The sequence below is a fragment of the Sorex araneus genome, chromosome 2 (genome assembly GCF_027595985.1).
Source record: "Sorex araneus isolate mSorAra2 chromosome 2, mSorAra2.pri, whole genome shotgun sequence".
In the NCBI taxonomy this organism is placed as follows: Eukaryota; Metazoa; Chordata; class Mammalia; order Eulipotyphla; family Soricidae; genus Sorex; species Sorex araneus.
Genome location: NC_073303.1, coordinates 162,373,811 through 162,386,301, shown reverse-complemented (window position 1 = coordinate 162,386,301; position 12,491 = coordinate 162,373,811). Strand labels below are relative to the sequence as shown.

The 12,491-nt window shown below is 42.0% G+C and overlaps 1 protein-coding gene across 2 annotated transcripts in view; it reads left to right on the top strand.

Moving 5' to 3' along the window:
• CRYBG3 (crystallin beta-gamma domain containing 3) overlaps window positions 1–12,491 on the top strand; it is a 121,635-nt gene that overhangs the window by 107,350 nt on the left and 1,794 nt on the right. For both annotated transcript variants that reach the window (XM_055127055.1, XM_004607010.2), the window contains exons 18-21: window positions 2,836–2,975; window positions 6,816–6,939; window positions 10,523–10,681; window positions 11,564–11,723. In XM_055127055.1, coding sequence (XP_054983030.1) covers window positions 2,836–2,975; window positions 6,816–6,939; window positions 10,523–10,681; window positions 11,564–11,723 — 583 coding nt within the window. The remainder of the gene's footprint in view (window positions 1–2,835; window positions 2,976–6,815; window positions 6,940–10,522; window positions 10,682–11,563; window positions 11,724–12,491) is intronic.

Below are 12,491 nucleotides of genomic sequence, written 5' to 3'. Positions count from 1 at the left end.
CTTCAGGATAAATGGTCCAGTATTTTGCTAAAATGTGCATCTCTGTTGGATATCCTGCCTCTGCCTCAGCCATTCATAGAGGCAGGTGTCTGTCATGTGTTGGAAGGGGACATGCCTAGCATATGTGAGGCCCTGAGTTCAGTTCCTCTTACACCTCATTATTCCTCCCCATCCTTGCAACCCCCCCACTCCTCCCACCTACCCGCTTGGCCCTGGTGGCCTCCAGACAGTGATGAATCTGGCACTAGCTGGAAAGCATTGTTGCAGGGAGCAGGCAGCGCCAGTGCCTGGGTCCCTATTTTAAAAGGAAAGAAAAGACGCTGTTCTCAACGGAGGTTCTTAGCCTGGGGTCTCCCCTCCCCAGGTTTCTCCATGTATGACAGCTGATGCCACCACACACCACGCCCATTTTCCCTCCTTTATATCTACAGGTCTCGTGTGACAGTAGTTGACTGTTTACTGTTCTAGGATCATCCACAATCCTTGCTGCTAGTGCCCTGGTTTTTACGTACAGATACTTGGGCCCAGTCCCCTGTCAGAGCCGGTAAGGCCTCCCTGCTGGGAATAAAGTGTTCAGTCAGGGTGGAAAAAGAGAAAGAGGCAACACAACACAATGGAGCAAGCAGTGGGAATGCTTGATGCTGTCTCCTAGTGGAGCCCAGTGAGGTGATTCTATTAGCCATTTCCCTAAAATAACAGACAATTCTGCCCCTCTTCCTTTGCAGAGTGATACCTATTTTACCCATTCACTGTCTGCACCTTCTTTCCTTTCTTTTATTCTCTTTTGCCCTGTAGAAATCTGTGACATGCTTTCAGATTGAACCAACACACAGTAGCTGTCAAGAAGCTTCTGTGAATCCTGTTTCCTTCTCTGAAAATAACCTAGGCTTCTGCAGAATACTCTTATAGGGCATATACCATTTTTTTGTTGGGGCGGGGGCAAAGGGTGAGGCTTAGGGCTTACTACTGGCTCTGCACTCACAGATTACTTCTGGTTGTGCTCTGGTAACGAGATGCTGGGGAGCAAACCTAGGTTGGCCGTGTGCAAGGCAAATGCCTCACCCCCTGTACTATTGCCCTCCCCAGGGTATGCCACTATATGCTCTGAATTACACTACCATATCTGTGTAATTCTCATTTAGCCCCCATTATGAGGACAGTTCTCTATTTTGATTTCTCATTCCCCCACAAAGTTTTCAAGCTTGTTAATGAAAGGAAAAGAGCATTGAATCAATTCGTGTCAGATGTGGGATTCTGGGGATTACTTATTTTTTTTCTGCCATTGGACTAATTATGCCAGTAATATAGTTACTGCTTATTATATCTAATTTTTATAAAATCTTATTTTTACACTTCTATTGATAAATTTTACATTACAGCTTCATAAATTTAAGGTGCAGTGGAATTCCAGCACATTTATACATTGTTGCCACTGAATCAATATTTATCTTATCATGACAGTATATTTGATAGTTTGTTATATAATACTTTATACATTTGTGTCTATGACTCATTTATTCTGAATTTGCACCATTAAACACATTTATTATGTTCTTCAATCTGCACTCATCTCCTATTTCCTGGTTACCACGACCATTTTGCTCGTTTATTTTGTTTGCAAGGTCAGATTTTGGGCAGGGGGAGGGGAGAGGTGACACCCAGCAGTGCTCAGAACTTACTTTGGCTCTATCCACTATCAACATTGGCCGCATGCAAGGCCAGAGCTTCCTTAGTCACTGCTCTCTCACTGTGCCACCCCCACCACTTCCACCCCTGGGTGGAACTTTTTAGAATGCACATAAATGAGTGCTATTATGCAGTATGTCTCATTTTTACTTACCTTACTTAGGCTAATATATTCAACATCCATCCATGTTGCCACAAATGGAAAACTATCATTTCTCATGGCTGAAAATACTCTAAACAGTAACAAGTCTCACAATGGAGACATTACTGGTGCTCGCTTGAGCAGATCGATGTACAACGGGATGACAGTGCTATAGTACTACCATATCTATTTTATTCTATTTTATCCATTCACTATCTATTCATTTGCTGAAGCACATTTGAGAGAGTTTCATATCTTAACTATATGAATAATGTCATAACCAGCGATGTACTAATGTTTCAAATATCAATATAGAAATAATGATTTAATTATGTAGAAATCAGCCATTTCTATGTTTCTCATTCTTGTTTCTCTTGTTAGTAAATTTAAAATGCCTTCTTATCCATCCTAGGAATGTTTTGTTTTGTTTTGTTTTGTTTTGTGTGGGGGGCCATACTTGGTGATGCTCAGAGGTTACTACTGGTGAGCTCAGGGGACCAAATGGGATGCCCAGGATTGGACTATGGGTTGGCCAGGAGCAAGGCAAATCCCTGACCCACTGTACTATTGCTCCAGCCCCCCATCCTAAGAGTGTTTTAAAAGACCCTAGGTGGACATACTGTTTTGTATTCTCTGTAACTGTCCCCGTGGACTTTCATTTGCTGAGTGGTCAGCTAAAAGCATTGGCTGGGCCAAAAAGTGAACTATTATAGTCCATCCCATACCTTGATATTTGTCATTGACATCAAGTGTCCGGTTTTTATTATGAGATTTAAGATTTTTTTCCAATGGGTTCATTTAAAATTTACCACATTAGTGTAAAACTGATTAGTGGAATCTAGTTCTGCCAGAGGAGTTTAGACTGTTGCCCCTCTGAAACTTAGAGCTGTTACGCTCCATGTGTTGGAGAATACAGTTGTTCCAGAGGACCCTGCTCTGTGACTGGATGTCATTAGGGAATAATTAACCTGTGTGCTGATGCTTCTCTCCTTGTTGAATGCTGGCAGGTTTTTGAGGAGCCCTCTATCAGTCTTTTTGCTCTGGAACATTGTGAGGGAAGAGAATTACATCTAGAAGATGCTGTGAATTCTGTTTTGAACAAGGACCTGCACTTCTACACCCAGTCTGTGTGGGTGAAAAGTGGACTGTAAGTACGGGAGAAAGAGTTGGCCTTCTCACAGTGAAGATTCGCTTTAGTCACTGATGGGGACCAAGTTGCACACGGTTTAAAATTTTTCCTTTTATTTTTTGGTTTAATGGTGCACTTTTTTCTCTCTTGATACGATGTTACTAATTTTTGCTAAAATAAATGATGACTGTGGACCACTTTCAGTGCCCTGGGAGAAGAGCCTTTTTTGGGAGAAGGGCTGATGTGTTCATAATGTGTGTCGAAGAGTAGGTCAAGCAGATGACCATAACCAGTAGAACCCTGTCTCTCAGAAGACTCCTAAATAGATCAGCAATTTGGAGTAGAAGAGATTATTGCCTGTTTAAGACTTGTGGCCATAAAACTAGTAGTGATTTTTCTTTTGCATATTGATATTTAAAATTTTGTTTAATCTAGACCTGTTTTGCTCCATGGCATTTATTTTGTGTTGAGAATCCTGGTTGACCTCCCTGACCTCCCCGGCCTACCAGCATTGTCTGTTCATTCGTACCGTCTGGATGGATCCAGGTTGTTGGGAATCTGCCCTGCTACAGTCCAGAAAAGGCTTATTGAAGAAATGAAAAATTGATATATAAATTAGCCAAGGACTTGTATTTTTATTCAAGCCAAAATGTTAGGAGCCTGAGCAATAGTACAGTGTGTAGGGCATTTGCCTTGCACACGGCCTACCGGCGTTCAGTCCCCAGTATCCCATATGGCCCCGTGAGCACTGCTGGGACTAATTCTTGAGTGCAGAGTCAGGAGTAAGCCCTGAGCTTCGCCAGGTGTGGCCTCTTTCTAAAAACAATTTAGCCAAGGACTTGTATTTTTATTTAAGCCAAAATGCTAGGGGCCAGAGCAATAGCACAGCAGGTAGAGTTTACCTTTATACACAGCCAACTGGGGTTCAAACCCTGATACCCTGTATGATCCCCCAAGCACTCTCAGTAGTAATTCCTAAGCACAGAGCCAGGAGTAAACCCTGAACACTGGTAGGTGTAGCCCCCTGCCAAAAATAATGTTCCATGCCTGCAGCCAAGGGGCCCTGAAACTGAAATTTTAATGCTTCCTGGAAAGTGCACTATTCAGAGGCCAGAGCATTAATACAGTGGATATGGCGCTTGCCTTGCACTTGACTCACCTGGGTTCAATCTCCAGCATCCCATATGGTCCCCCAAACACCACCAGAAGTGATTCCTGAGTGCAGAACCAGGAGTAACCCCCAAGCATTACCAGGTGTGGCCTAACTCCTCCTACTCCAAAATGCATCTTACAGTGACCTCTGAAGAGCAGCATGTAAGACTGCACCCTCTCATACCCCGTTGGCGTTTTGCTACTGAAAACCAACTAAAGAACACAAAGCTATCAGTGATTCATACAATGATGACTTATTTCTTAAAACTTTTAACTGTGTGATATTCTGCTTGTTTGAATTTCTGGGAATAAAAGAGAATGTCAAGAATATAAAGTGTAAGAGTCAGAAAGATAGTACAGCATATAAGGCCGTGCATGTGGCTGACCTGGGTTCGATCCCCATCGTTCCATATGGTCCCTCGAGCCCTGTCAGGCATAATCCCTGAGTGCAGATCTGGGATAACACTGAGCACTGCCAGATATAACCCCAAAACAAAACCAAATTTAAAAAAATCATTTATTTGGAAATTAAGCCAGTTATTTTATAATAAATGACCTTTTTATTATTCATGGGTATCACCTGTCATCCCTTTGCTCATTGATTTGCTCAAGTGGGTGCCCAGTAACATCTCCATTCATCCCTGTCTCATTCAGGGACAGGGGAATGAAGCCCATTATTGTTACTGTTTTTGGCATATCGAATACGCCACAGGTAACTTGCCAGGCCATGCCGTGTGAGATTCTGCATCACTCTCTTCCAGGAGCTTTGTTTTAGTCTCTGGATCTTGGCTGTTGATGAGATTATTGGAAGGAGGGGGGCATTTTTTGGGTGTGGCTGCCAAGCTACTGGAAAACTGGGGATCTGGGTAGAAGAGGTCCAGTCCCAGTCTGAGCAGGCTTGAAGATCTCAACCACGGATCCCACATACCTGGGTTCCTCTGTCAGTTCCTTTATGCATGAGGCTCAAATGAGCATGTGGAGAGTGGCCTTGAGCATGGCTATGGCTGGGATCTGGAGGTTTTTAGGTATCGGGACTCTGCTTGGGGTGGGGAGGGAAACTCAACCCACCCCCCTCCAAGGTGACCCCAGTGAAGACAGCCTGGTGCAGGGCAAGAGATTCATGGGCATAGAGTTTAAATTTTCTTCTGAATGTTTTTTCATAGTTTGAGGTTTATTTAATATAAATTTATGTATTTACCCAAAGCAAAATAGCTCCCATATTATATTTTTGTGTATTATTTATCACTCAACTCTATTTGAACTGAATTCTCTATTTCTGTAAACAGAGAACTTTCTATCACATTTAAAAATGTATCTTTACATTCCTTTCTGAAACTGATATTTACTGAGTTGCCTATGAAAATTTTTGTCACATTTCACTCTTGTAGAAAACTAGTGCCACTTTATCCTGACAAGTCTTTTTCTTTCTCGTTGTCTTATTATCCACCTACTCTCACTATTCTGGATTCTTTGTAATAGAATGGGTCCACAGAGTAAGGCGTGGTGAGGCTGTTTGCGGGTTTCCTAGGCTACAGATGGCACAGAAAATACCTTTCAGTGCATAGTCAGCTACCTCAGTGACAAGTTTTCTTTTATTTTTAATTCCTCTATTAAAGCTCTGACCTGTGATGGTAATGAGGATTAGTTTTAATGTATCATTCCACAGTTTTTCAACTATGGAATTCAGTTATTAGCGTGAGATATAGCTTATTAAAATCTTGCCTGGGCTATTTTATAAGTGAAGTGTCCCTGTCTATTTGAATAAAATCCAAGGCTGAGGAGGTGGTAAAACCCTCCATAGTCTGGCTGTTCCAACTCTGCACCAGACTGAAGGATTCGATTTCTCTAGGCAGGAAGGGAGAGGACGGCCATTCATATCGTTTCCCTAATGACACTTTTGGCCAAGTCTGACTTCAGTTGCAGAGAACAGGGGCCTTGTTTTAACCAAGTCAAACAGCCACCTCATCTTCCACACATCCTTCCTGAAAGCATTCTTTGTGGTGACTTTGAGTCTGGCCGTGGATTTTAGGTCCCTTGGTGATCCCAGCTTATTCTGCACAGCTGGTGCACTTTGATAACCACTGAATGCAGGGCCTGGCAGAGCATTCTGCAAGGGACTGGATGGGCTTTTCAGTTTGTTAGCTGTGGAAAAGGGGATGTCTCTGGAAAGGCCGGAAGGAACATGGCTGTTCTTAACAGGATAAGAGTGGGGAGGGGAGGGAGGGAGAAAAGGAAGGAGGGGTGTGTGTGTGTGTGTGTGTGTGTGTGTGTGTGTGTGTGTGTGTGTGTGTGTGTGTGTGTGTGTGTGTGTGTGTGTGTGTGTGTGTGTGTGTGTGTGTGTGTGTGTGTGTGTGTGTGTTACGGTCTATGTTTGAATGTTAAAAGATTATGAGAAAGTCATTTGGTATTCTCACAGAACAGAGATTTTATGTTGGAGGATACCTTGTTTTGAAAGTAGGAAACCCCGAATCCAAGTTGGAAATTAACTCTGAGCTTCAGTCTAGCGGACTCTCTGCTACTCATTCTTGTTGGGATGGTTGTTGGTGTTTACTTTTTGTTAGAAAGCAGAATTACTTTTCTTTTGGTTACAAATTCTCAAATGTTGAGGTTTTAAAAAACACACTCTGGTATAACAGCAAGAAGTTTTGAGAGGGCACTGTTTTCCTTTGAAGCATCCCACCCTCATCTTTCCCATTCTTTTTATAGGTGGATAGCTTACGAAGGCTCCAACTTCTTGGGGAAACAAATCCTACTTGAATCGAATGAAATCCCAAACTGGAAAGCATTCAGTGGATGGAAAACAATTGGCTCCCTCCGCCCAGTTAAACAGGTAAGAAGGAAAGCACCAGAAAATCCAAACTAGAGAACCTTTCAAACAAGAACCTTTCAGGAGATGTGCCAGAAACCACAGCATCAAAAAATACTAGCCATTTAGATTGGCCTGCCTTTCATGGTCCTGGAGAATCAAATTAGGATAGACAAACTGGGAGATTTTTCAGTCCAGTTCACAAGCGTGCATCTAAGATGACACACTGGATTTTGGCTTTGAGTCTTACGGGACTTGAGACTTGACACGGGAAAAAGAAAAGTTTTCCTGAGCAATGTAGAAAGCAGTGGAAACAAGCCAGAGCTCTGTGAAACTGTACTAGTTTCACTTTTTAAATATTTGGACTTTTGCCCCCATTGCGTAATACTCAGGGCGTTTAATTAAAATACTATTTATTGCACACCTACTGCTTGTCACTCTTCTCTGTTCCCAGCTTCCCACGGCACTCGGGATGCAATCTAACCTCCTCAGTGAGGCCCATGTGACCCGTGCTCCTCCTCGCACACAGGCTTGTGTCACATGCACCTGCTGGCAGAGTTCATCCCCACTGGGGCGCTCCCCACAGTCTCTGCCCTCTGCCTCAGCGCTTACTCCTCCACCTGTCACAGGGCCAGTCCCACTCCTCTCACGAAATTCCAGTTAGGTGTCAGATGCTCAGAGCTGCCGCTCTCACTCTGTCTAATTATCACCTGAAAGACCTGGTTCATCATCTACAAGACACTGCTCGTGGTTTGCCTGTAGTTAGGGTTGGACCGGGTGCCCTTCACCCTCAACTTCCACCTCCATGAAAGATGGGGTGGGAGGGACCACCACAGCAAAATAAGCAATTTTTTGCTGAATGTTCTACCCTAATGTTTGACACAGTGTCTGGCACATAGTGGAAGCATAGGGACTCTTTGTTCAGTAAAGGACTAGATGGACGTTTGACACAGGCATGACGAACATTCATCTAAGTACTGACAAACGTTCTGGGCCCCCAGTTGAGTGTGGCAGCATAATGAGCATACCAGTATTTACAGGGGCTGAGGCTGACATTTAGATCTTACATGTTAATAAGCGGCAGCCCGTGCAGACTGACCGCATTGGTCTTGCTGCGCCCTTCCTAGCACACGTTGGCGCACGCCTGTTCGCCTGGAGCACTCATGTCCCCCTCTGGCTCTGCTGCTTCACATCGTAACTCTGCCCTTGTAAGCAGTAGGACTTTGAGTCACTTATTTCTTGGCACCTTTGTTTCCTCACTGATGAAGCAGCCATCACATTGCCTCTTGCTATTACTGTGAGGATTAAATTAAAACTAGCATCTGACTAGTATTAATATGCTAGTACATTTTTCGGAAGTCTATTCGCTATCCCTTGACAGAACTACAATTGCACTTCTGAGGGAACATTCATGGCTTTCCTGGAGGACAGGATTACATGACTATCGTATCCTGCTTATTCCTTACTTGTGTCACACAGTATAATGATGGATGGCCCTCCTGAAAGGCCACAGGGAATAGTGCAGTAAAGGTGGAAATTCAGTTTAGCCTTTACCAGATATATACTCATGCTTAATCCTTTGCTATTAGAAACTTTAGAAACCAACTTGGACACTGAGATTATTTTCCTAATTTTTGGCAAAATACTCTTGCTGAGAAAGGATAGGGCCTGAGATCCAGTACAAATTTTACATCTTGTTTGATAGCTAATACTTATTATTCTTGCAGTGTGATTTATAATTAGCTAAGTTCGATTCTGGAGAAACTTAATTTTATAATATCGTAATAGATCCCCTTGTTATTTTTTTAAGCCACAACTTTGAAATTGAGCAAAGGAATTCTGGGTTATTGGTAGAGTAATGGTTATAGATCTTTTGGTAAGGATACAACTATGCTTTAGGTCATATTCTAGTTGGGAAATTCAAATACTTAAAATTGGACTCTCTTTGAGATTGGGAATCAGAAAGACACCAAAGCACTTATAATGCATAGCAGTGCTGTGAAGTATAATTACAGAAGAGTCAGACCACCAGTGTGTAATAAGGATAATTAGTACTTCACTTGAATTAATTGATTTTAAAATTGATGTTTGTCCTAACATAATTAGAACTCTGATTTCCATGACAGTGGACTTATGTTTTCTTACAAGGTAAGGAAACTCATGACGATCTACTAAATTAATAATATTTTCAAAATTAATAATCGCAGTGGGAGACCAAGCCAAATTATAGAAATGTAAGAATATTACTGTCATATAATTGAAATGAAATTAGTGATTTGATTTTTCTTAAATGGGGAGGGGGCGCAGCTGGCTGTGCTTGGGGGCTAAGCGGCTACTCCAGCTTGGCATTCAGGGGCCATGCAGTGCTGGGGATTGAACCTGGACCTCTTGCATGCACGGCACATGTTCCATCTTTTTTAATTTATTTTTAAACTGAATACAGTGTTACTCTCCTAGTCCTGCTCACAGCACCCCCAAGGAACCAGGCACCCAGTGGATACAGCCTGGGAGAGACCACAAGACATTGTGTCCTTGGGAGTTGCCCTTTCAGCCCCAGTTTGATACATTTTACCAAGCTGAACTCCTTTTCACCTAATTCAGTGATGAAATAAAAATGTGTTCTTCTGCATTCTTATGGAAGTATTTATGGCCTTACCACTACAATATGCTATAAAAGTTGGACGGGCCTTCTGTTGATCTTAAGTTTTGAAATAGTATACTGTTCATTAGCGGTGTTCCTGGGATACACCTTGTTGCTTGTTGCCTTTATAAGCACTCACCGTTTCTGAGAGGAAACTATTCCCTAATTAAATATCGGCACACCAATATAAGTCTTGAAAGTAAATCTTAGATTTAATATTTTACTTTAAAACCTCCAGCATATACTCCAGGCTCCTGGAACTAAGTCCTCTGGTAGTTTCCGAAAACCTACATCCCGATTAGGCATGATTTTCCCCCTTGCAGTGTAAAGAACAATCAAGTGTTGGTATAAATAAAAAGATTACTACAGTTCCTAGGGTACTCCGGGCCCTGTGTCTGATGATGTTGCACAACACTCCTGGGATATTTTATAGCTAAAATTGTTTGTTTTATTGTTACAAGTTACAATAAAACAATTGTTTTATTGTAACTTGTCTTGGCTACATTGTTAGTTTTGCATGCTATGTCTGGCTCTTAATGCTTCCCTGACCACCCTGGCAGAGAGGGAAAACGTCAATAACTGAGTTAAACTCAAGTCCCCATTCCTCATCACCCCCTGCCACTTGAGTTTTTTCAGTGGAAAAAAAAAGGGGGGCTTTTTCCCAAAGAAGCATAATAGAAATCATCTGGTTCAAACTTTGCACTCGGGGTCGAAAGGCTGTGGTTTTTTACCTGCCAGTGCAGGGAGCAGGGCCTGTAGTAAATAAAAAAGGATGAAAACTGGTCTGAGGAATTGTCAACAGAAACGGAGTTGATATTTGTTTACTAAAAAAAATGAGAAAAACATTTGTTGCGTAAATTACGGTAAATGCGTGTTACACCCTCACTCACCCTCCAAGCTCTCCTTTGGAGGAGCCTATTTCCATTCAAAAGGTCTTTTTCCTAATGGGTCTGTTTCTCTTTCTAGCCTGCAGTGTACATTCGAATAAAGAACCGAGCCCAGGAAGAGTATCTGACAGTGACTGGGAATGTAGCTGACACGAGGGCAACATCTGTATGCATTTCCCCATACAGTGGGAACAACACTCAGATCTGGCACTATTGTCGGGGACTCTTTAAATCCAAGGTAATTAACCAGCTCTACTGTCATATTCTTTTTCTTTTGGAAACTGAAATCTTGATAAATTGGCTTGATATATCAGTGTAACTTCCTAGAAGTGGTTCATTGCACGATTATATCTAGGAAGTTTCATTCATATATATATATATATATATATATATATATACTTATATATGTATTTATGTTTATGTACATACACACACACACGCACATATAACTAAAGCATTTAAGTGAATGAACAGAAGAGACTTAAGAACATTACCACTATGATTTATTGTGTCACCAACACAGTATCTACATCTTTCTCATGCTTCAACAAAAATGAAAAGCATTAAAAAGTAATTACTGTCTCATACCCAGTTGTACATCACCCCCTTTTATAGGAGGAAACCAAGCTTGACCTAATACATTTACTCTAAAGGGACTTAATGTTTAATTCCACTTCAGTGAACCTTTATTGAACATCTGTTGTCTGATGCCCAAGTCCTTTAAAAATCAAAACAAGTTCTATTTGAGAGCTTATTTCTGCATTATCAGAATGAAGAAGTTTAAGCTCTTAGATAGGAGAGGTACATAAAGTTCTTTGATTTGCTCAGACAGAAGAAAAGGGACTCAATGTCTGATTTTAACAGATAGCACTGCCAATTTCTATTTCTATTTTTTGTTATTTTGTTTTCTGGGTTTGTGTGTGTGTGGTTCTTGGGTCACACCCAGTGGTGCACAGGGCTTACTCCAGAGCTCTGTTCTTGGGGATCACTCCTGGTAGGCTCAAGGGACCATGTATGCTACCAGGATCAAATCCAGGTCAGCTGCATGCAAGTCAAATGCCCTACCTCTGGACTGTCTCTCTGACTCTCGCACTGCTCATTTTTTTCATGACCCTTTCAGGCCAGTGACACATGTCTCGACGTGATTGGTGGCCGGGACACACCTGGAGCAAAAGTGGCTCTATGGACTGAACATGGGCAATCTAGGCAGAAATGGAGACTCAACAGGAACGGAACCATCAGTTCCTATCTCAGCGACCAGCTTGTCCTTGATGTTAAAGGTAAGCATTGTGATGCAACCCAGTGTTTCCTGCCCCAAGAGATTAGAAAAGGTCCATTTTTAAGCAATTTTTAATTCTACTTGGGGAAAAAGGTAAGGCAAAATGAGTCAACCAGAAAAGCAACAATATCCAAGGGTTTTTTTTTTTTCTTTTTTTGGGTCACACCCAGCGATGCACAGGGGTCACTCCTGGCTCTGCACTCAGGAATTACCCCTGGCACTGCTCAGGGGACCATATGGGATGCTGGGAATCGAACCCGGGTCAGCCGCGTGCAAGGCAAACGCCCTACCCGCTGTGCTATCACTCCAGCCCCGTGTCTTTTTTTTTTTTAATTAATAGCTATAATTTTTTTTATGTTGCATGATCTTTGAGAATGATTCTACATCTGAAGTACCCACCATAAAGTAAATACTGTTTCTTAGACAAACCTTTAACTTGCTTAAATTGCTATTGTCATTCAAAGCCCTCTGTTCAAATTATGATAGGTTTATCATTTACCCTTGCCTTTGCATTTAGGACGGTCGGTGCCAGAACTGTTCATGGCTTTTTCTTTAATTGGGTTAGTCATAGTCACTGCTGGTGTCAAAACAAAAACAACCTGACATTCAGCCAGAGCTCTTTGTTCTTGCTAATCTTTTTTTTTTTTCCAGGCACACTGCTTACTTACGCAATCCTCTATTATACCCTTGTTTTTTCAATTTGAGTTATAATAAGGTCCAATTTGAGGTGAATATAGTCAAACCCTGTTTAAACTGTTTCCCATTTCAT